General features: G+C 48.1%; 1 protein-coding gene across 1 annotated transcript; it reads left to right on the top strand.

Annotated features, from left to right (window-relative positions):
- Positions 1-507: 507 nt before the first annotated feature.
- On the top strand, positions 508-18,956 carry PRODH2 (proline dehydrogenase 2). Its single transcript, XM_004715869.2, has 10 exons — positions 508-764; positions 837-1,033; positions 1,121-1,259; positions 1,342-1,428; positions 12,854-12,934; positions 13,015-13,170; positions 13,246-13,412; positions 17,298-17,408; positions 17,944-18,029; positions 18,732-18,956. Exons 1-10 carry the CDS (start codon positions 591-593, stop codon positions 18,899-18,901), a joined length of 1,368 nt encoding a protein of 455 aa, XP_004715926.1. The 5' UTR covers positions 508-590; the 3' UTR covers positions 18,902-18,956.
- Positions 18,957-20,387: the final 1,431 nt, after the last annotated feature.

Genomic DNA, 20,387 nt, shown 5'->3' with positions numbered 1-20,387 from the left:
TGTTTTTTACGGCGTTCCAGGAGGGGGCTGACCATGCCAGCATTCCTCTGTTGATGGAGACTTGGGTGGTTCTCGGGACACGCTTTAAAACAGGGTCCCCATGTCCATGTGTAAGGTCCCTCACATGAACAACTGGGCTACTGGCTGCATGGAACATCTTTGCAAGGCTATTCAATGACACCGCGGATAAACTAACCGCAACACAGCTTCAGCAGCTAATTCAAGGTCGCAAAAGCAAACTGTCTTGCGCCCAGACAGCCCTGCTCCGGAGCCCCAATTCTCCCTCAGCACCCCGGCCCCCAGCGGGCACCAGAGCCATGTAAGCCGCTAGCTGAGGGTTGTCAGGGGGCGGGCTCTCACTGGGGGCTTCCTTCTCTGTCCCAGTTACTCTGAACTCTGTCCTCACCAGTTAATAATTAACTGCCCCCCCCAGCGATAATTAACTGTGACCCTAAAATTTCACCTTTCCCTGTCCACTGTCCAGTTAATCAGTCACTGGCCAAACAAGAGACAGTCGGTGACACACACTCCCGCCCCCCCACCGCTTCCAGCGCCCCTTCTCCTGGTGTGGAAGCGACAAGGGGTTCGGGATGTTCCGGACCTGTGGAGGGCTTCGCGCCCGGGCTGGTCCCTCTGCTGGGGGCTGGCAGCCCTTGAACTTCGATGGTGGGGCTTTCAACCTCAAAGGCACTGGGGAGCTGCTGAGGGCCCTGCTGGTGCTGCGGCTCTGTGCCTGGCCTCCTCTGGTCACCCACGGGCTGACGGTGAGCAGAGGCCCCAGGAGGGGCGGGAGAGTCCGAGCCCCTGCTCTGAGTGCTTGTTCCCTGCCATCTCAGCTCCAGGTCTGGTCTCGGAGGCTCCTGGGCTCCTGGCTCTCCAGGGCACTCCTCAGAGGGTCCATCTACGGGCAGTTTGTGGCCGGCGAGACGGCAGGAGAGGTGGAAGGCTGTGTCCAGCAGCTCCAGCGCCTGTGCCTCCGGCCCCTGCTGGCGGTGCCCACCGAGGAGGAGCCAGACTCAGCGGCCAAGACTGGGTGAGGAGGGGCCAGGACCCGGGGAAGCCGTGGGGATGGGAGGAAGGGGGTGAGCAGGCTCAGGCCCTGACACCTGCTGGTGGGCAGTGAGGCCTGGTATGAGGGGAACCTCCATGCCATGCTGCGCTGTGTGGACCTGTCCCGAGGCCTTCTGGAGACCCCTGGCTCTGCTGACCACGTCCTCATGCAGCTGAAGATGACGGCGCTGACCAGCACCTGGCTCTGTGTAAGGGAGGGGCAGGATGGTGGAGGGGGGTGTGGCTGCCTACCAGGCTCCCCCACCTGATCCACCTTTTCTCCCATTTTAGAAAGCGCTAACCTCGTTGGTCAGGGATCCGAGGGCCTCACTGGAACTAAGCCCCGAGAGGCTGGCAGAAGCCATGGACTCTGGGCAGGTAGGGACATTAGGCTGGTTGGTGGGGAGTGGGGGGCGGGGGGAGGTAGAGCAGAGATCCTGGGCTTGTATGTGGCAGGTGTCTGCAGGTAAGATGGCCAAAATATCTAATGATTGCCACTTCCTACAATCTGGATAAATGTGGCTATGCTGCAGGCAGGGCCCTAGAGGTCCCTGAATGGAATATGGGTCCTGTGGGGATTTTAGGGGGTGGGGGGCTTGGTGATGAGAGTACTCAGAGGAGATTGGGCCATCAGCTCTTTCCATGCAGACATCCCGGTGTGTGCCAGCCCCACAGGAGTTTGGTGAGAACAGGATTTGTTTCATCCTTAACTCAGTGTTCCTTCATCCCTCATCCCATTTCTAACTCCCACCCCAAATGTGGGCAACCACTCCATCCTATATAATTGTATCTTTTTATTATTATAATAATTTGGGGGGTAAATAATTTGGGGGGCAAGTGTATACTGTTGGTGGGGCATCATTTTTCCAACGTTTTATTTATTTTTTAATCGTTTTATTAGGGGCTCATACAACTCTTAGCACAATCCATACATACATCAATTGTGTAAAGCACATTTGTACATTCATTGCCCTCTTCATTCTCAAAACATTTCCTCTCCACTTAAGCCCCCAGCATTAGGTCCTCATTTTCCCCTCCCTCCCCGCTCCCCCCTCCCTCATGAGCCCTTAATAATTTATACATTATTTTATCATATCTTTCCCTGTCCGACGTCTCCCTTCACCCACTTTTCTGTTGTCCATCCCCCAGGGAGGGGGTCACATATAGTTCCTTATAATAGGTTCCCTTTTTCCAACCCACTCTCCCTCTACCCTCCCAGTATCGCTACTCACACCACTGGTCCTGAAGGGATCATCCGCCCTGGATTCCCTGTATCTTAAGTTCCTATCTGTACCAGTGTACATCCTCTAGTCCAGCCAGACTTGCAAGGTAGAATTCGGATCATGATAGTGGGGGTGGGGAGGAAGCATTTAGAAACTAGAGGAAAGTTGTATTTTTCATCGTTGCTACATCGCACCCTGACTGGCTCATCTCTTCCCCAAGACCTCTCTGCAAGGGGATCTCCAGTGGCCTACTAATGGGCTTTGGGTCTCCACTCTGCACTCCCTCCATCATTCACTATGGTAAGATTTTTTGTTCTGATGATGCCTTGGATACCTGGTCCCTTCGACACCTCGTAATCACATAGGCTGGTGTGTTTCTTCCATGTGGGCTTTGTTGCTTCTGAGCTTGATGGCCGCTTGATTACCTTCAAGCCTTTAAGACCCCAGATGCTATACCTTTTGATAGCCGGGCACCATCAGCTTTCTTCGCCACATTTGCTTATGCACCCATCTGTCTTCAGTGATCCCTTCGACACCTTGTGATCACATAGGCTGATATGTTCTTCCATGTGGGCTCTGTTGCTTCTGAGATAGATGGCTGCTTTTTTAAGAGTTAAAAAATACAGAAAAAGGGAAAGCCTTATTGAGGGAACACCCGTATAACACTTGCCATCCAAACGCTCACATCAGGATTTCATTCCCCTTGGTTTTAATCCTATCTGTCTCTCGATCTGTCCTCTGTCCATCCATCAGCCCATCTAATTTTCTGGAGTCTTTCAGAGTAAGATGCCGACATCAACATCGACATCATGCCTGGGGATCATTTCTTCACGGTTGTTGGGAGTTTGTTTTGACACCTAAGTGTCAAACACCAGTGGAGATGAGAACATTCCCAGGACCATACCAAGTTCCCTGCGCCTCTTCTCATCTGTCTGTCTGCTGTTGTTGTGAGGTGCTAGTGAGGTGGTTCCAACTGGTAGCGACCTTCTGTACAACAGAATGGAACACGGCTCGGTCCCACATCATCCGCTGGATCAGTCCATCGAGTTGAAGGCCTTCCTCGTTTTCACTGCCCTTGTGTGTTTGTTACCTTCTCCTTCTCCGGGGGCCGCTCTTTTCTGACAACATGTCCAAAGTCCATGAGACAGTCTCCCCGTCCTTGCCTCTAGGAGCATTCTGGCTGTACTTCTCCCAAGCTGGTTGGTTCCGTTAGCAGTCCATGGTACCTTCCATACCCTTGGCCAGCACAGTAATTCAGATGCATCAAATCTTCTTCGGTCTTCTTGATTCTTGTGCTTTTCACCGAGCGTCCTGCTTTTATGATCCACCATGCTTCCTGGCGGACATGGCCAGTCCATCCCTTCTAATTGCTGCATCTCTTCTAACTGCCCGCTTTGACCTTCCTGGAGATGGAGACCAGGTGGCCTCCGAGTCTCCACCACTGATGGCCGCAGAGGGATACGCTGATGGTTCTATCTCAATCTTGATTTTGTTGCTTCATTCAAACTGGTCAGAACCTGCAGCTCTGGAGTGTTAGTGAGTTTAACATCCCATTGAGCTTTTGTTCACTCACGTGAAAGCGTAATAGCAACTTCGCACCAGGTGGCTTACAGGGTTCAGGCAGATGTGTGGAGAACGCTGCTGGCAGAGGCTGGCATGTGCAAGGGGCCCCTCCTTCTTGTGCCACCTGTTGCCTTTGGCATCCCTGCCAACATCCCCTCTACTTTTCCTTTCCAAATCTGGTCGGCTCCTCCTTAATCTTTCTTAGTGTTTTCCCTGCCTGGCTCTTAAACATGGAGGCTCCCCGGGGTTGGGCCCTGGCCTTTCCTTTGCCTCCTTATTCCCCTCGCAGGGATCTTTTTGTCTACCCTGTACCTCAGTTCCCAACTCTGCCCCACTGCTGCCCATCTTTCCATCTTTCCTTTAAGCTTCAGAACCAAACCTCCTGGCTGTCTCTGCTTGGGTGTTCCCCCAGGATCTTCACGCCGACCTCAGTATCTCCCCAAATCTGCTCCCATCCACCGATTCCACAGCACCATTAATGGCTACCCTGTCACTCTCATACCCCCGCTCCTGCGAATGAATAAACAAATGAAGCCAATGATTTTTTTTTAATGTTAGTTAACAGTGGACGATAGACTGATTAGATACCATCTGCTAGGTTTTGTTCCAAGTAGGTAGCATATGTTAGAGGGAAAGATTTGCTCCCTGCCCTTGAGTGGGTGTGTGGAGAGTGATGGTTACGAAGCCAAGTTTTGAAACCACCTGGTTGAGGTTCAGATCCCAGGTCTGTCCATGATTAGCTGTGTGACTTTATCTCACTGAGCCTCTGTTTTCCCATCAGAACGATGGAGATGATAATATCCCCTACCTCGGAGGATGGCAAAGATTAAATGAGTTGATATTTGGTGCCTAAAGCAGTAACTCTCTCTCTGAGAGGGGATCTTGTACAAGGATAAATAAAGAGTATAGCTTCTAGGTTTCCAGTTCGTGCCTGCACGGGTCTATTCCAAGCCCAATGGGTTAAAATATGTCTCCATGATCATGGATGGCTGCAGACAAATGCTCTCAGTCATACACTTGACTTGGTCTCAATCGAGTGCCTTTTAACAAAAAGGTTCGATCAAAACAGTGTCTGTCAACGGGCTCTGTTGGGCCAGTTAAATTCAAAGCAGAGCGATCCACTCAGAAGGTTCTGGGGACCACTTTGGGGGTTCCAAAGAAGTCCTCTTGATCAACTAAGGCACACAGGTCTTATCATGACGAAGCGTTAAGAACATTGAACACTGCACTGATGAGAAAGGGGCCAGGGAAGGTGTTCTGAGGGATTATTTTCCATCAGGACAACGCTTCTGCTTTTTTTTCTAGGGCAGAATTTCATTGGGAAGCCTTACCCCATCCACCTGACAGCCTTGCTCTTGCCCTTTCAGACTTCTTTTGTTCTGAACTATCAGAGAACATGTAAAAGGAACAAGGCTTGCATCCTCCGAGGATGTCCAAACCAATGTTGGAGGTAGTGTTAATCAAAGAGCACTCTTTTTTTTTTCTCTTTTAAGTCTTAAGAGAAGGGCTAGAGATATGGAAATACCACCTTCAAGTGTGCATAAATCTAGATGGAGAACATGTTGAAAAACAATAGCTTCACAGTTTGATATTTTTTGTTTAAGAAGGGTTTCTATGATTTTGTAGCAATGGTTTTTTTTTTAAGCGATGCTTTTTTGACTTAAATTCATATATAGGGAGTGCCACCAACTGTGAATGCCCCAGGACTATGCCCCACGTCAGGGGAGGGAGAGGTAATTTTAGGGGGAAAGTTAGCAAGCTGGACAGGTGCCTCTCAGCTAACCTAAAGATTGCTGCCCTCAAAGACAAGGAGATTGGCCGTATCCAGGTCAACTGCCGCCCCAGGGCTGCATCCATCTCAACTCTGGGGGATATAGCAAAGGCCTGTTTCTCTTCCCTCTTTCTTTCATTGTTGTGCGAATATAATCAACAAAATGTTTATCTTTCATTAACTTCCCAAGTTATTCAATCCTAGCTGGTCTCGCTTGAGTTACCAGCAACTCGCATTGACCTTTTGAAGACCTTGATTCAGGGAGAGTTTATTACCACATCACAAGGTTTATTCTGTTTCATTATTTTGCAGGTGGAGGTCCAGTTTTTCCAGCACTAATTATTGAAAGTCTCTCTCTTCCTTATGTAATGTTGTTTAATGCGCTGTAGTCTTTCATCAAGACTGTAGGTACTGGGTGGCATTTCTGGGCTCTCAGGTCTTATCCATTGATCTACATGTCTATCGTTATACCAGTACCAAGATGTTTTGATTACCACATCCTTCATCAAGACTGTAGGTACTGGGTTGTATTTCTGGGCTCTCAGGTCTTATCCATTGATCTACATGTCTATCGTTAGACCAATACCAAGATGTTTTGATTACCACATCTATATAACAGATTTTTTAATCTGGGCGGAAAAGGCCTCTTTGTGGTTTGGGTTTTTTTTTAATGGTGTTTTTGTTTTTCCTGAATTTCTTTCCTTTCCATATAAAGTTCGTGATTAGCTTTTCCGTTTCCCTGAAGAATTGTGCGGGGATTTGGATCTGAATTACACTGAATTTATAAAAAGCTTTTGGTAACATTGGTAATATTGACATTTTTACTATACTTAGTCTTCTTATCGAGGAGCATGGGATATTCCATTTGTGTAAATCTCTTTTGTTTTCTTGTAGAAGTGTTTTGTAATTTTCTTCGTATATGTTTTTTGTTTCCCTGATGACATTTATGCCTAGATATTTTATCTTTTGGGTAGTTTTGCAAATGGTATTGTTCTTTTAATTCCCTTTTCTGTGTCATCTTCTGTAATATACAAGAACCCAACCAATTTCTGTGTGTTGCTCTTATAACCTGTTACATTGCCACATTTTTCAATTCATTCCAGCTTTTTAAATTGAATCTTTGCAGTTTTCTCTATATAGGACTGTATCGTCTGCAGTTAAAGAGAGTTTTGTTTCTTCTGTGCCAATGTGGATGTCTTTAATATCTTCTTGATACCTTATAGCTCTGGCTAAGACTTCCAGGACTATATTAAATAAGAATGGTAATAAAAGGCGATGCTGACGAGTTTCCGTTCAAATGGGGGAGTGCTTCCAATTTCTCTCCATTAAGTGAAATGCTAGCCATTGGTTTCTTATATGTGGCCTATATTATGTTGAGAAATTTCCCTTCTGTTCCTGTTTTATTGAGTTTTATTTGTTTGGGGTTTTTTATAACCTCAAGAATGAATGTTGTAAAAAAAATAAAGAATGGATGTTGAATTTTTTCCCATTATTTGATATAATCACATGATTACTCTCCTTTTTTTGCTTATGTGGTGGATTATATGGATGTTAAACCATCCTTGCATATGTGGTATGAATCCCACTTGATTTTTGTTGTTGTTGTTGCTTTGTTTGATGCTAGAAATTTGCTGGAAAATTTAACGTCTATGTTCACCAGGAAAATTGGTCTATAATTTTCAATTCTGGTGATGTCTTTGCCTGACTTAGGTGTCAGAGTTATATTTGTTAATAAAATGAGTGTGGTAGGACATTGTCCTTTCCTATATTGAGAAACAGTTCATGTAGGATTGGTGTTAACTCTTCTCTGAGTGCTTAGTCGAATTCCCTGGCAAAACCATCTGGTCCCAGACTTGGTGATGTTGAGAATCCTTTGATATTTTTTTTCCTTTGATATTTTTATTTCTCGAGTTTTGAGCTGGTTGAGACTTTCCACACTGTATTAATTTAGGTAGGTGATGCATTTCTGAAAATTTATCCATTCATTTGTCCTAGATTTTCAGATTCATTGGAATTTAATTTTTCTAATACAGGGTGATTATTTTCTTTATCTCAGTTGGCTCTGCTGTGATGTCACCCATTTCGTTTCTTATTCGTAATATTTGATTTTTCTTCTTGTTTCCTTTGTTAGGTTTGTCGGTGGTTTATCAATATTGTTCATCCTTTTGAAGAATCAACTTCTCGCCTTGTTTATTTTTCTACAGTTCTTTCATTTTCAAATTGATTTATTTCTGCTCTAATTTTTATTGCCTATATACTCATGTATAAGCCAAGTTTTTCAGCACATTTTTTTTTGCTGAAAAAGGCCCCCTAGTTTATACTCAAGTGAGGGGCCCACTTACCTGTTCTCCAGTGCAGTGCGGGTGTTCTCCAGTCTCTCCCGCTCATCCGTAGGTGCCTGCAGCCTCTGTGGGTGGTCCGACAACCTCCTGATACCACCGTTCTCCTTTTCTCCTGCACACCGGCAGTCTCTGTGATGTCCTTGCCATACTGGGCAAGAACCTGCCTGCTTCTGTGTGCTGGTACCTGGGGCACACCGCATCCTTGTCAAATGAATGTTGGATGCAGCTGCTCTTCTTCTCCCGCCCTTCTCCAGGGCTGTGACCAATGTCGTAGCCTTTACAGTCTGACCCGTGCTTGGTCACGCACCCTTGCCCCGCCCAAGCATTGCTGAATACAAGTACTGGTATATCTCTGGTCTTGGATATACAGTACGTTTATTTATAGTACTTAGTCTGCTATATTTTATTTTCTATTTTATTATTAACCCCTATCTGGACCCAGTGTTGACTATGCTTGCATAAAGCAGCCTGTGTTAGGGCTCATAATATACATGCTGCATTGTGTACGCACTGTGCTACTGCATGTGTTGTGTTAGCACTTCCCATACATATGCGGTACCGCTGTGAATGCAGTAACTCAGCTCATGCAGTAACACAGTGTGTACACAACACAGCGTGTATATTAGGAGCCCTAACAAGGCTGCTCTATACAAACAGTCATGTGATCACATTCTGGAATATCATCAGCCTGCGTTAGGCATCAAACTATACACACTGTGTTGTGTACATGCGGTGAGGCAGCATGTATGTAGTATGTAGTAATGCAGCGCATGCAGTAACACAGCGTGTATAGTATGAGCCCTAACACAGAATGCTCTATGCAAACATAGTCATGACATCACATTCTGGAATGTTATCACATCAAACTCTCCAAACCCTGAATGACTGTCTGCTCCCTTGGTGAGCCAGCATGTTTTGGGTCTCATGGTCTCTTTTGAGTGTGATTCTTTTGCGGGGTATCTGTTTTCTGTGGTGAAGTCTGTCTGTCTTGCTGCATTCTATTGCCAATTGATTTTGCTTGTTTATATGTATAGTTGCCTGGACACCACCTTTTTCTTACTGTAAATTGACCTCTTTTAAGAATTATAACTAAGCCTTATTTTTGGAGTAGGGCTTAACGTTATTTTGAGAATTCAATTGCTATGGTACGACATTCTTTTTCAAAGTCTTGAAATGGATCCCAATACTTGTAATCCTGGGCCAAAACAAAAGCGCAGGTCATATGAAGCTGGTTTCAAACATAAGGTTGTGTTAGGAACAGAAGAAAGCAATAACAGTATTGCAAGTAGGGAATTTTGTGTTGACTAAAAACAAGTGAGGGAGAGGTGGAAAATGAAAGCTGACTTGGAAAAGATTCAAAAGGCAAAAAAAGCTCAATGTGGTGTAACGGCTTCATATGGGGCTCTAGAGACTAATTGCATAAATGGGTTATGGAGTGTCGTCAAAATGGTTACTGCATAACACACATGGGAATTTGCCTACATGCCCTTCAAATAGCTAAAGACGACAAATTAAAAGTGCCAGGCATTGAAAATTTTGCTGCATCAGCAGGTGTTATACCCGCTTCATGAATAGGTTTGCCCTATGTTTGTAGCAAAGAACAAAGATTTCACAGTTGCCAAAAGATCTTGATCAAAAGGTGATCTCATTCCATTCATTCATCATAAAATAAAGAAGGATCCATAAGTATGACCTAGGAGACATTGGGAATATGGATCAAACACCTATGACCTTGATCTTCCCAGCAACAGAAGTGTGACAAGTTTGGGAGACAAAACTATTTTACTCAGATCCACAGGAAATGGAAAAAACAAACAACCATTTCACAGTCGCTCTGTCGTGTTTGTCTAATGGAATAAAGCTACAGCCTGACATTATTTTTAAAAGAAAGACCTTGCCTAAAAAGGTCAAATTCCCACCACGAATTACAGTTTGCACATATTCAGGGCTGGATGGATGAAGACGGAACAAAAAAATGTCTGGAAGAAATTTGGAACGGACGACCAGGAGCAAAGAAAAAGCCATCATTGCTGGTTTGGGATATGTTGCGAGCCCACACATCTGATGACATTAAAAAAAAAAATTGGCCAAGTCTTCTCAAGTTACTTTGTCCATAATTCCAGGTGGGCTTACATCTGTATTGCAGCCCCTAGATGTGTGTTTAAATAAGCCTTTCGAAGACCGTGTGTGAAAGATGTGACATGAATGGATGTCATCTGGTCAAGCCCGACTGACAGAAGTTGGAAATCTGATGAACCAGACATAGAATTGATAGCAAAGTGGGTTTGTGACGCATGGGAAGAGATTCCAGAGGACATGGTGCAACGCGCCTTTGAGAAATGTGGCCTTGGTGATGCTGTGGATGGCAGTGAAGACAGCCCTTGGTATGAGAACAACAGCGGTGATGGTGGTGACTGCGGACTCAGTGATGATGAGAATGTCTATGCTGATAACCTCACACCAGCTGAAGCTGAAGCTCTGTGTGGACACACAGATGAGGAAGAGGAATCCAGTTTTGAAGGATTTTGACTCTTGTGTTTTAGCTTGGTTGCTGATTGAGCTAAGGTTTTTGTACTTTCAAAGTTATTGTTGATACCATATTGTTTTTGTTGACCCCCTTTTCCACTTACAGAGCTAGTTTACTGTTGTTTTTTGAAATAAATATTCAAAAACATTTAACCTACAGATGCCTCAATTAATATACTTTTATTGGTATTTATTCTTATTTTGAAATTTACCAGTAGCTGCTGCATTTCCCACCATAGGCTTATATTCAAGTCAATAAGTTCCCCAGTTCTTTGTGGTAAAATTAGGTGCCTGGCTTATATTTGGGTCGGCTTATACTCGCGTATCTAGGCACTTCGTTTCTTCCAGTATCTGAGGGCTTGTTTTGCTAGTCTTGTTCCAGTGATTGTGGTTGATATGTTTTTTTAAATTCTTTCTTCCCTTTTGATATGCACACTTATTGCCATAAACTGCCCTCTGAGTATTATCTTTGTAATGTCTCAGAGATTTGAGTATGTTGTCTTTTCAGTCTCATTTGTTTTAAGGAAATTTTTGATTGTGTTATTTCTTCAATTACCCAGTGGTTCTTAGATATTGTTCCATTTCCATGTCATTGATTTTTGGGGGTTGGTTGTCCTATAGTTGATTTGTAAGTTTATAGCTTTGTAATCTGAACAAAAATAGTTTGGACTATCTGGGTGTTTTTTAATCTATCGATACTTGCTTTATGGCCTAAAAATATGATCTTTTCTGAGTACATTCCATCTGCACTAGAGAAAACTGATGTATAATGTGTTTTTGTTGGGTAAAGTGCTCTGTATATGTCTAAGAGAGCAAGTTGAATAACTGTGTTGTTTATTTCTTCTGTATTTTTGTTGATTTTCTTCCTACTTCATCTTGGCTTGATGATGTGTTGGCATCTCCTAGTATTATCCTATTGTGGTCTCTCTCATCTCTTAATTTCTATAAGAACTTGATTAAGTATTTTGAAGATCATTCATTTGGTGCATTGATATTAATTATGGTTATAATTTCTTGTTAAATTGAAGATTTCATGATTGTATACTAGACTTCTTTGTCTCTCATTTTGGTGTTTACTTTAATGTCTATTTCAGTGGAGATTAATATTGCTGCTCCTGTTATCTTTTGACTGCTGTTAGCCTGATTAATTTTTCATCCTTTGATTTTCAGTGAATGTTTGTCTTAATGGCTAAGGTATGTTTCTTGTATGCAGAACATTAAAGGCGTGTATGTTCTTATCCATTCTGTTAGTCTTTGGCTATTAACTAGTTCTTTCAATCAATTTACATTCAATGTTGGTATTGATTTTGTACAGTTTGGTATGGTATTGCTATCACTTTGCTATATGTTTTTTTTTTGTGTGTGTGTGGTGCTATTGGTTTTATTGCTCATGATAGCTTTTTTGTGCATTCCTTTTGTTTGTAGAAGGATGCTGTAAAGGGGAGGGAGGTGGGCAGTTGTAGGAGGAAGTGAGGGCAGAGAAATCATGAGGAGCCAGAACAGGTGGAGCCTTGTAGGCCACGATGAGGAAGGGTCTTGGAATTTGATGGGGACATGGGGCCCTATGTGACTAACACAAGGGAACAACCCATGTCACTTGCTAGCGCTAGCTACTATCCTACATGTTTTCAATATGCTCACTCCAAGTTGCATCGCCTCTTCAAGCTTCTGTGCACTCACTTAGAAAATGAGATTTGAAATAACATCCATTTGCTGGGATTGTTGTGACAAATAAGATAGTCTGCTGATTTATCTATTCACTCCCATAGCAACTTCATGCTTCATGTACTGAGTGCTTGCTGTGTGCTGGCACTGTCCTGGTCTTATCACGTGCAAGTATATCACACGCTGCGATTCATTTTGTCTATGAAACAGCCCCCTAAGGTAGAGATCAAGATCGCCTCCATTTTACAGAGGTGAAAACTGAGGCTGAGAGAGGTTATATGACTTACTCAAGATCACCCAGTAAGTGATGGGTCCAGGATTTGAACCCAGAGTCTGGACTTTCAGCCACTGTAGTAAACTTCAGTAAATAGTGTCTATGTCTTATAAGGCATAGGAGGTTACATGTTGGGCTGCTAACCACACATTTGGCAGTTCAAAACTACCAGCTACTTCATGGGACAAAGAGGAGGCTTTCTACTTCTGCAAAGATTTCAAGTCTCAGAAACCCACAGGGCATTCCTACCCTGTCCAGTAGGTTTGCTACGACTCAGAATCCCCTGGATGGCAGTGGGTTTGGCTTGGAGATTTCGTCTGGCAACTTTCAGATTGACAACAATTACTAAATATTTTCCTCCTGCCTGGTGGTGGGGATGGGAACTTAGATCCTGGTAGGTCCAGCTCTGAGCGCCTCCTGCCTCCCCTCTCTGCCCTAGGACCTCCAGGTCTCCTGCTTCAAAGCTGAGCAGAACCATCACCTTCGGGCCTCTCTGAGTCGCTTGCACCAGGTGGCCCAGGTAACACCTTCTTCTGGGCATGGTCCCCTGCCCCTGCTGACGACTCCCAGGTCCCTGACTACAGTTGCTGTCCTATTCAGTATGCCCGGACTCAGCGCGTGAGGCTCCTGGTGGACGCCGAGTATGCCTCACTGAACCCTGCACTCTCTCTGCTGGTGGCCGCCCTGGCCATGCGCTGGAACAGCCCCCGGGAGGGGGGGCCTTGGGTTTGGAACACTTACCAAGCCTATCTGAAGGTATGTGGTGGACTCTAGTGGATCGTGGGCTGGGGAACCAGCGCTCTGGCCTGAACCTGCCCGGGGCCCTCCCAGGACACACACGAGAGACTGAAGCAGGATGCTGAGGCTGCAGACAAGGCTGGCCTGGCCTTTGGAGTGAAGTTGGTACGAGGAGCTTACCTGGACAAGGAGAGAAAGGAGGCCAGGCTCCAAAGGACCGAAGACCCCACGCAGCCTGACTACGAGGCCACCAGCCAGAGGTAGGACTGGGCCAGGCCAGGCTCCGGGAAAAATAATCATAACATCTTATATATAATCAGAGTAATACCCATCCGGGAGAAAGATGAGGGTCCAACTCCCACAAAGATTCAGGGGGTGCCGAGTTGGCATTGCTCTGCTCTGTGTCCTGTGTGCTTCCTTGTGGCCCAAGACACATCACTTCCCACTCAAACCAGAATGACAGGCTCCCCCTTGGTTCCCTGCTCCCCCCTTTGTCCCCACCTGTATTAGTCTAGGTACTTTAGAGAAACAAATCCACAGCAACTCATATATAAGAGAGTTTTATGTAAAGAAAGTGTGCATCACGAAAACATCCCAACCCAATGCTGCCCAAGCCCACAAGTCCAACATTAACCCATTAACTCAGCACCAGTCCACAAAGTCCTCCACCTCACAAAACAGAGGCAATGATGCCGACTGCAGGAGGAAAGCTGAGTCAGTAAACGAATAAGCATTTCAGCACTACCAGGGGTCTCCACACGGCTGCTCTAGCACCCAGGGCTGCATCGGGATAGGTCCATGTAGCTTCTCCTTGGGGATGTCTTGTAGGAAGTCAATCTTGCAAGCTGAAGCAGGGAGCTGCTAAGGCAGCTGCACCCTGGTGCGACCATCACAAAGTAAGAGACCCGAGAACTAGAAAGGCGAGGCTCACCACCCGTTTATCCCTCTGCCTTTCAATTAGCCCCACATGTGATTATCGGCCAGGTTGGCACAATTAACTAACTCACCACCCTCATGCGGCCAGAGGGGGCCTGCTAATACTGAGACCAAATCACCTCTTTCCGACACTCAAAACTCCTCCATTGTCCCCATTAGACTCTCAACCCCAAAGCCAAGCCATGTCAGCCAAATTGACACGGAGTCAATTATGCCTCACAGTGACCCTGTAGGAGGATCCCGGGTAGCATTGTGGGTTATGTGTGGGGCCAACTGCAAGGTCAGCAGTCCAACTCCACCGAGGAAGAAAGACGAGGCTTTCTCATCCCATAAGAAAGTACAGCCTCAGAGACCTTCGGAAACCTCAGAAACCTCTGTCTCATAGAGGCATTAGGAGTGCGCTTTCAGTAAACCCTAATCAAGTCCTCTTGATCACCTCGCTCCCCCCTTGCTCACTCCCGCTTCTTTCACGTCAGCCACACTGGCCCCGCTGTGGTCCCCAGGGCCTTGGCACATCCTATTCCCACGGTCAAGAGCTTCTTCCCAACAGCTACCTGTACTCCCTGTACCTGAGGACATGACTGTACTCAATGCCTCACCTCGTTAGGTTCTGACTTATTGGCACCTTCTGTGGGGCAGGAGGGCTTTCTCTGCCCTCCCTCTCAAAACCTAGACCACCCCACCTCCACTCTGTCCTCCTCCTGAACTGATGTTTCTCCTTAGCACGTCTTAGTAGCTGCAGTTCTATAAGCTGTCTGTATTCCATTGCCCATTGTCTTTCTCCCACACTAGAATGTGGATCCGAATCAGTTCCAACCTTCTGCACAACCAAACAGAACACTTCCCGGTCTGGTACCCTCCTCACCGTTGTCCCCACGCATGAGCTCATTGTCACAGTCACTGTTGTCCGTCCATCGCCTTGAAGGCCTTCCTCGTGTTCACTGCCCCTCCTCTTTACTGAGCGTGATGTCCTTCTCCAGGGACTGGTCTCTCCTGCCAACATGCCAAAATATGTAAGATGAAGTCTTGCCATCCTTGCCGCTAAAGAGCCCTTTGGTCAGACTTCTTCCAAGACAGTTCGGTTTGTCCTTTTAGCAGTCCACGGCCCTTTCAATATTCTTCAGCACCAATTCAATCGCATTGACTTTTCAGTCTTTCTTATTCGGTGTCCAACTTTCACACACATATGAGGCGATTGAAAATACCCTGGCTTGGGCCAGGAACACCTTAGTCCTCAAAGTAACACCCTTACTTTTCAACACTCTAAAGAGGTCCCGGGCAGCAGATTTAGCTAAGGCGACGTGTCTTTTGATCTCTTGACTACTGCTTCCATGAGCATTGACGATGGATCCAAAGACCACAAAATCATGGCCAACTTCACCCTTTGCTCCGTTTATCATGCTGTTTTCTATTGGCCCGGTTGTGAGGACTGGGATCTTCTTTACATTGAGTTCAATCCATACCGAAGGCTGCAATCCTGGATGATCATCATCAGCAAGTGCTTCAAGTCCTCTGCACGTTCATCGAGCAAGGCTGTGCCATCTGCTTATCGCAGGTTTTTTATAAGCCTTCCTCCAATCCTGGTGCTGCATTCTTCTTCGTACAACCCAGCATCTCTGTTATTGCTCAGGAAAGAGAGGTGCTGACATGTATTACTTGTGCCCACGTCTCCATCTCGTCATGCCGCCTCCTTGTCCTTCCCCACCCACCCATGTGTTTCCTGAGTGACTGCATCTGAACATACAAGCAAATAGGAAGATATTGGGCTTTTGTTTTTTTTAATCATTTTCCACAAAAGGCGCCATGCCTTCCCATGGCTCCTTGCTTTGCCACTAAGATGAACAGTCTCATTGTGACAAAGATCAGCTCTGGGACACCAGACAGGCTCGGTTCAAATGCCAACTAGGTGCTTCCAGCGGTGGGACCTTGGGACACAGAGTTCCCATCTCTCAGTGTCGGTCTTCCCTCTGTCAAATGGGCTTAACAAGAGCGCCTGCTTCACGGAGTCGATAGGAGGATTGAACGAGTATGAATGTCAGTCAGGGTCCCAGAGGACACAGAATTCCATGCCAAGGGGTTGAGCCGAAGAGAGTTTAGCAACAGACAAAGATGAATTACTGGTAACTTTAGAATTGTGCCTATTATCCATGCTTCAAGAAGTGTGGGCAAGGTTAAGGGACCTCACAAGAATGGAGAGGCACGCAGGAGCAGGAAGCAGTTGAGACCCCTCCACTGAAGATGAACGTAGACCTGGTGGTATCGTGGGTTATGTTATGGGCTACTAACCTCAAAGTGAGCAGTTCAAATCCCCCAGTGGCCCCTCGGGAGAATAATAAGGCGGCCTGTCCTGTAAAGACTCTCAGCCTCAGAAATCCAAAGGGGGCAGTTCTGTCTTGTCGTAGGGGGCTGCTTATGAGGTGGGACTGACTTAATAGCAGGGGGGTTTGTGTTCGGCGCTGCAGCGAAAGAAGAGAGACCAGCACACGGAAGTCCTGGCCGCACACAGCACACAGGCAGGGCGAGCAGAGCAGGCTGAGAACAAACACTCTCTCCTCCTGCGCACTCATCGCCCATCTGGGTGGTGCAGGATGAAAGTCCTGCGGGCTGAGCAGGGCAGAGAACGGATGGGGGAGGCAGCGGAGAAGAACCAGCCTGGGACGTGAAGTACACAGGGTGGTGTCTGGCCTCCAGCAAGCATTTTCAGTCTTTTCCATCTTCCCTATCCCGTCTGAAGTGACCCCGTCCCTTTTTCATGGCTGCATAGTATCTCACCATTTTCTGTGCGCCGACATTTTCATAACCAGCTCCTCCGTCATGATGTTTTGTGTGAACAAGGTGATCGAGTGGGTGGCCCTGGACACAGGTCATTGTGTGTGTGTGTGTGTGTGTGTGTGTGTGTGTGTGTGTGTGTAAGAGAGAGAGACCCTCGCCTGTGAGAAAGACCCTCCATTCAGCTTCGGTGGAGCTGCACTTTGGTCTCACTGTGCCCCTGCAGCAGGACTGTCAGAGGTCAAGCCACCTTGTGACAGAGGAGGAAAATGGCTCCAGGAAGAGAGGCCACTTGCTCAGCCAGCACAGGAGGCACGGAGATGCTTTCTGACTGCGGAGACCTTGCCCTTAAAACACCCACCTTCCCAAGAACACAGACCCCGGTTCCCTGGGTCTCCCCCTCCCCAGGTGCCTGAGCTGATGCCCACGTGTCTCTGCAGTTACAGCCGCTGTCTGGAGCTGATGCTGACCCACGTGTCCCGCCGTGGCCCCGTGTGCCACCTCATGGTGGCTTCTCACAATGAGGACTCCATTCACCAGGCAACCAAGCGGTATGCGGCAGGGGAAGGAGAAGCTGGGATCTGGAGGAAGCCTCCTCTTCCCCCTTCCTTCCTTCCATGCCAGAGAGTGGACCTGGAACAGGGAAGGGACGGTGGGGACCACTAGGCTTAGGAGGGATTATGGAGACGACCCCTGCCATACCCAAGCGTCGAGCCTGGAGCATTGCGGCTGCGTACGGTAGGCCTCTGGTTGAAGAGAGCCTGGCTGTTGGGCTGCTAGCCACGAGGTCAGCAGTTCAAAACCCACAGCTGCTCTGTGGGAGAAAGATGAGGTTTTCTACTCCCAAACAAACAGACAGTTTTGGAAACCCCCAGGGTGAGCCTGCTCTGTCTCTGAGTTTGCATTTTTGACTTTGAGGCTGCCCATGGTCCCAGGGAAGGGCCAGGGTCTCGGGGCATTGGTTATCATCCCTGAACGTCCACATATGTGGTTGTTTTGATAACTGGAGTCATAGAGGCTATTGGCTGGCCTTCAGCCCTGCGTCCAGCCCCCAGCTGGATTAAGGAGGTCTCCCTTCCATTGTAGCATGTGGGAGCTGGGCATTCCTCTGGATGGGCCTGTCTGTTTTGGACAACTTCTGGGGATGTGTGACCACGTCTCCCTGGCACTAGGTATGTAAATGGCCCACCCTGCTCCCAGCTAGACTCTCCTCCCATTCCCAACCACAGCCTGGCCGGGCTCCCTCACAGCCTGCAGCTGGCCCAGCCTCCACATGCGGCCATGGAGATCTATTCTTCAGTGGCTGCTGAGCTGTCTCCGTCTCCGCATCTGCTGTGTGCTGTCTTTGCTGCTTCTCAACCGCCGTGTCTGGCTTCCGGTGTGCTTTGTTAGCCCGACTGCTGCTCTCCTGGTCTGGAGGCAACAGGATCGATGGTTTCCTCTGCCGGGACCACGCAACCATTTCACCTTAAATCCACAACCCGGGCCTTCTTGGGGTCTCCCAGGGGTGCACGTGCGTGTTGCACATCTGTGACGGGGTTAGCCCAGGTCTGCAGCGTTTCGGGGGGTGGGTTTGTCATTTCTCTGTGTCCAAGGCCATATGTCCCCCGGGAGTCAGGGGAGGGAGGACAATGTAGTTCTTTGGAACCTTACTCAGAGGTTACCGCCTTTCGTTTGGCATCGTCGGCATATTTTGAAGATTTCTTTGTTAAGTTTAATCTAGGGTTATGTGGCTTTGTGTGTGTGGATTCTTTTTTTTTTAAGTGGGAAAATTTGTCCACCTCCCCTAGTCCGTCGTGTTCTCAGAAATGGACATCTGTCCCAGATGGGACCTAAAGGAACCTCTTCACACACTGCCCACCCTCTCCCCTCAGGGCAGGCCGGCTACGCTGTGTATAAGTCCATCCCCTACGGCTCCCTGGAGGAGGTGATCCCCTACCTGATCCGGAGGGCCCAGGAGAACCGGAGCGTGCTGCAGGGTGCCCGGAGGGAACAGAAGCTGCTCAGCCAAGAGCTCTGGGGGAGGCTGCTGGGGAGGGCCTGAGAGCCCCCGCCAGCATCCGTGGTGGTCCCGTGGTCAATAAAGGTCTGGAACCCCAGCCCAGGCTGCTGCCCTCTCCTGAAGCCACTTCCTCAGGAAGGGCTCCCCTGCACGCAGATTGAGGGGCGCTGCTGAAAGAGGGCTCCTCAGATAGCACGGTAGGGGCACCGAGCACAGACAAAGGGAGCCTTTACCTCCCGCTGAGGCACCACGTACTGGGAGGGGCTGGAATCTGCTCTCCTCATCCGATTTGTAGCTAAATTCTTCACTTCAATGGGCACCCATTTCATAGATGAAGAGCAGACACTGAGGCTGGAGACAGGCCACACACAGGGGCTCTTGGGGGGGCAACAAAGGGAAGAGCCCCCTCCCCCTCCCACTTACTATGCATTTTGTTCTGAGGTGCCTGCGGGGCACCAATGGTGGAAACACATCAGTGATGGAGATCATGCCAAGCACTGCCCCTGGGACAGGTGCTCACTGGAGGCTGACAAAAAACCTTCAGGCAGTGACCCCATGCCAAGTATGCAGGTCTGTGACGTGGGAATCCCAGGCAGAAATATCAGGGTGGTTGGGGGAAGGCTTGGGGGTGGTAGGTGGCCAGAGGAGGTGCCTGACCCAGCCTGGGGTTAGATGGACCGAGAGGGCTGCCTTGAGCGAGAGTTCGTCTGAGTAGCCAGGTGAGGACTGAGAGGAAGGCCCAAAGGCATGGGCACGTGTAATAACAGACGCACGAGTCATGTCGGGTAGCGGAAAGATGAGGCTGGGGGCTTGGGGGCAGGTGATGTCATCTCAGACGCCAGGCTTCAGACTCTGTCCCCAGGGAGAATTTTAAGGCACATGTGCAGGATTCCCACCTGAACGCCCACAGGTCTGAGGCAGTCACATGGGGATCGCTTGTTGGGCACCCACGGGTAAGTCACAAGGTGACGGCTGTTCAGAACCCAACAGTAGGTCCTGAGCTGAGAATCCCACCCAGCTCTCAGATTCCCACCAGACGCCTCCCGCAGCCCAGAGGCTCCTTTCTCCTCTCTCCGGCTCCTTCTAGAGCCCCCACCTCCGCTCCTACCTGCAAGGCTCTCCCCAGCTTGCAGCCCCCACCCCTTTATCAAAGCCTCTGCTCCTGGGGCAGACGTCTCATCTAGTCCACAGACACAGTTCGAAAATCCCCTCTCCCAGCTGGACAGGTGTATCCTGTGATCACACCTGCCGCCAGCAGACCCCACCTTCAGTCTTCCTGCCTCACTCAGGCCCTACTCAGTATCTCAGCCCTCTCCTCCCAGCAAGCCCCACCCTCAGGCCATCTTTCTTTCTGGGACCTCTCCCACAGCTCATTGACCTCAGGAGACTTCCGACCTTCTCCGTAAACTCCCAGGCCCACATCTTAGGGCCCAGGGCATCCCCTATCTCAGAAGGGGATTCCCTTCGATCCCTGACCCTCTGCTACATAGGCTTCCCCACCCTTTTCTCCATCTTCCAGCTCCCCCCG

The sequence above is a fragment of the Echinops telfairi genome, unplaced genomic scaffold (genome assembly GCF_000313985.2).
Source record: "Echinops telfairi isolate 266 unplaced genomic scaffold, ASM31398v2 ScPeMD7_655;HRSCAF=1070, whole genome shotgun sequence".
Taxonomy (NCBI): Eukaryota; Metazoa; Chordata; class Mammalia; order Afrosoricida; family Tenrecidae; genus Echinops; species Echinops telfairi.
Note: the sequence above shows the minus strand (reverse complement) of the source record. Positions and strands in the feature narration are given on the sequence as shown.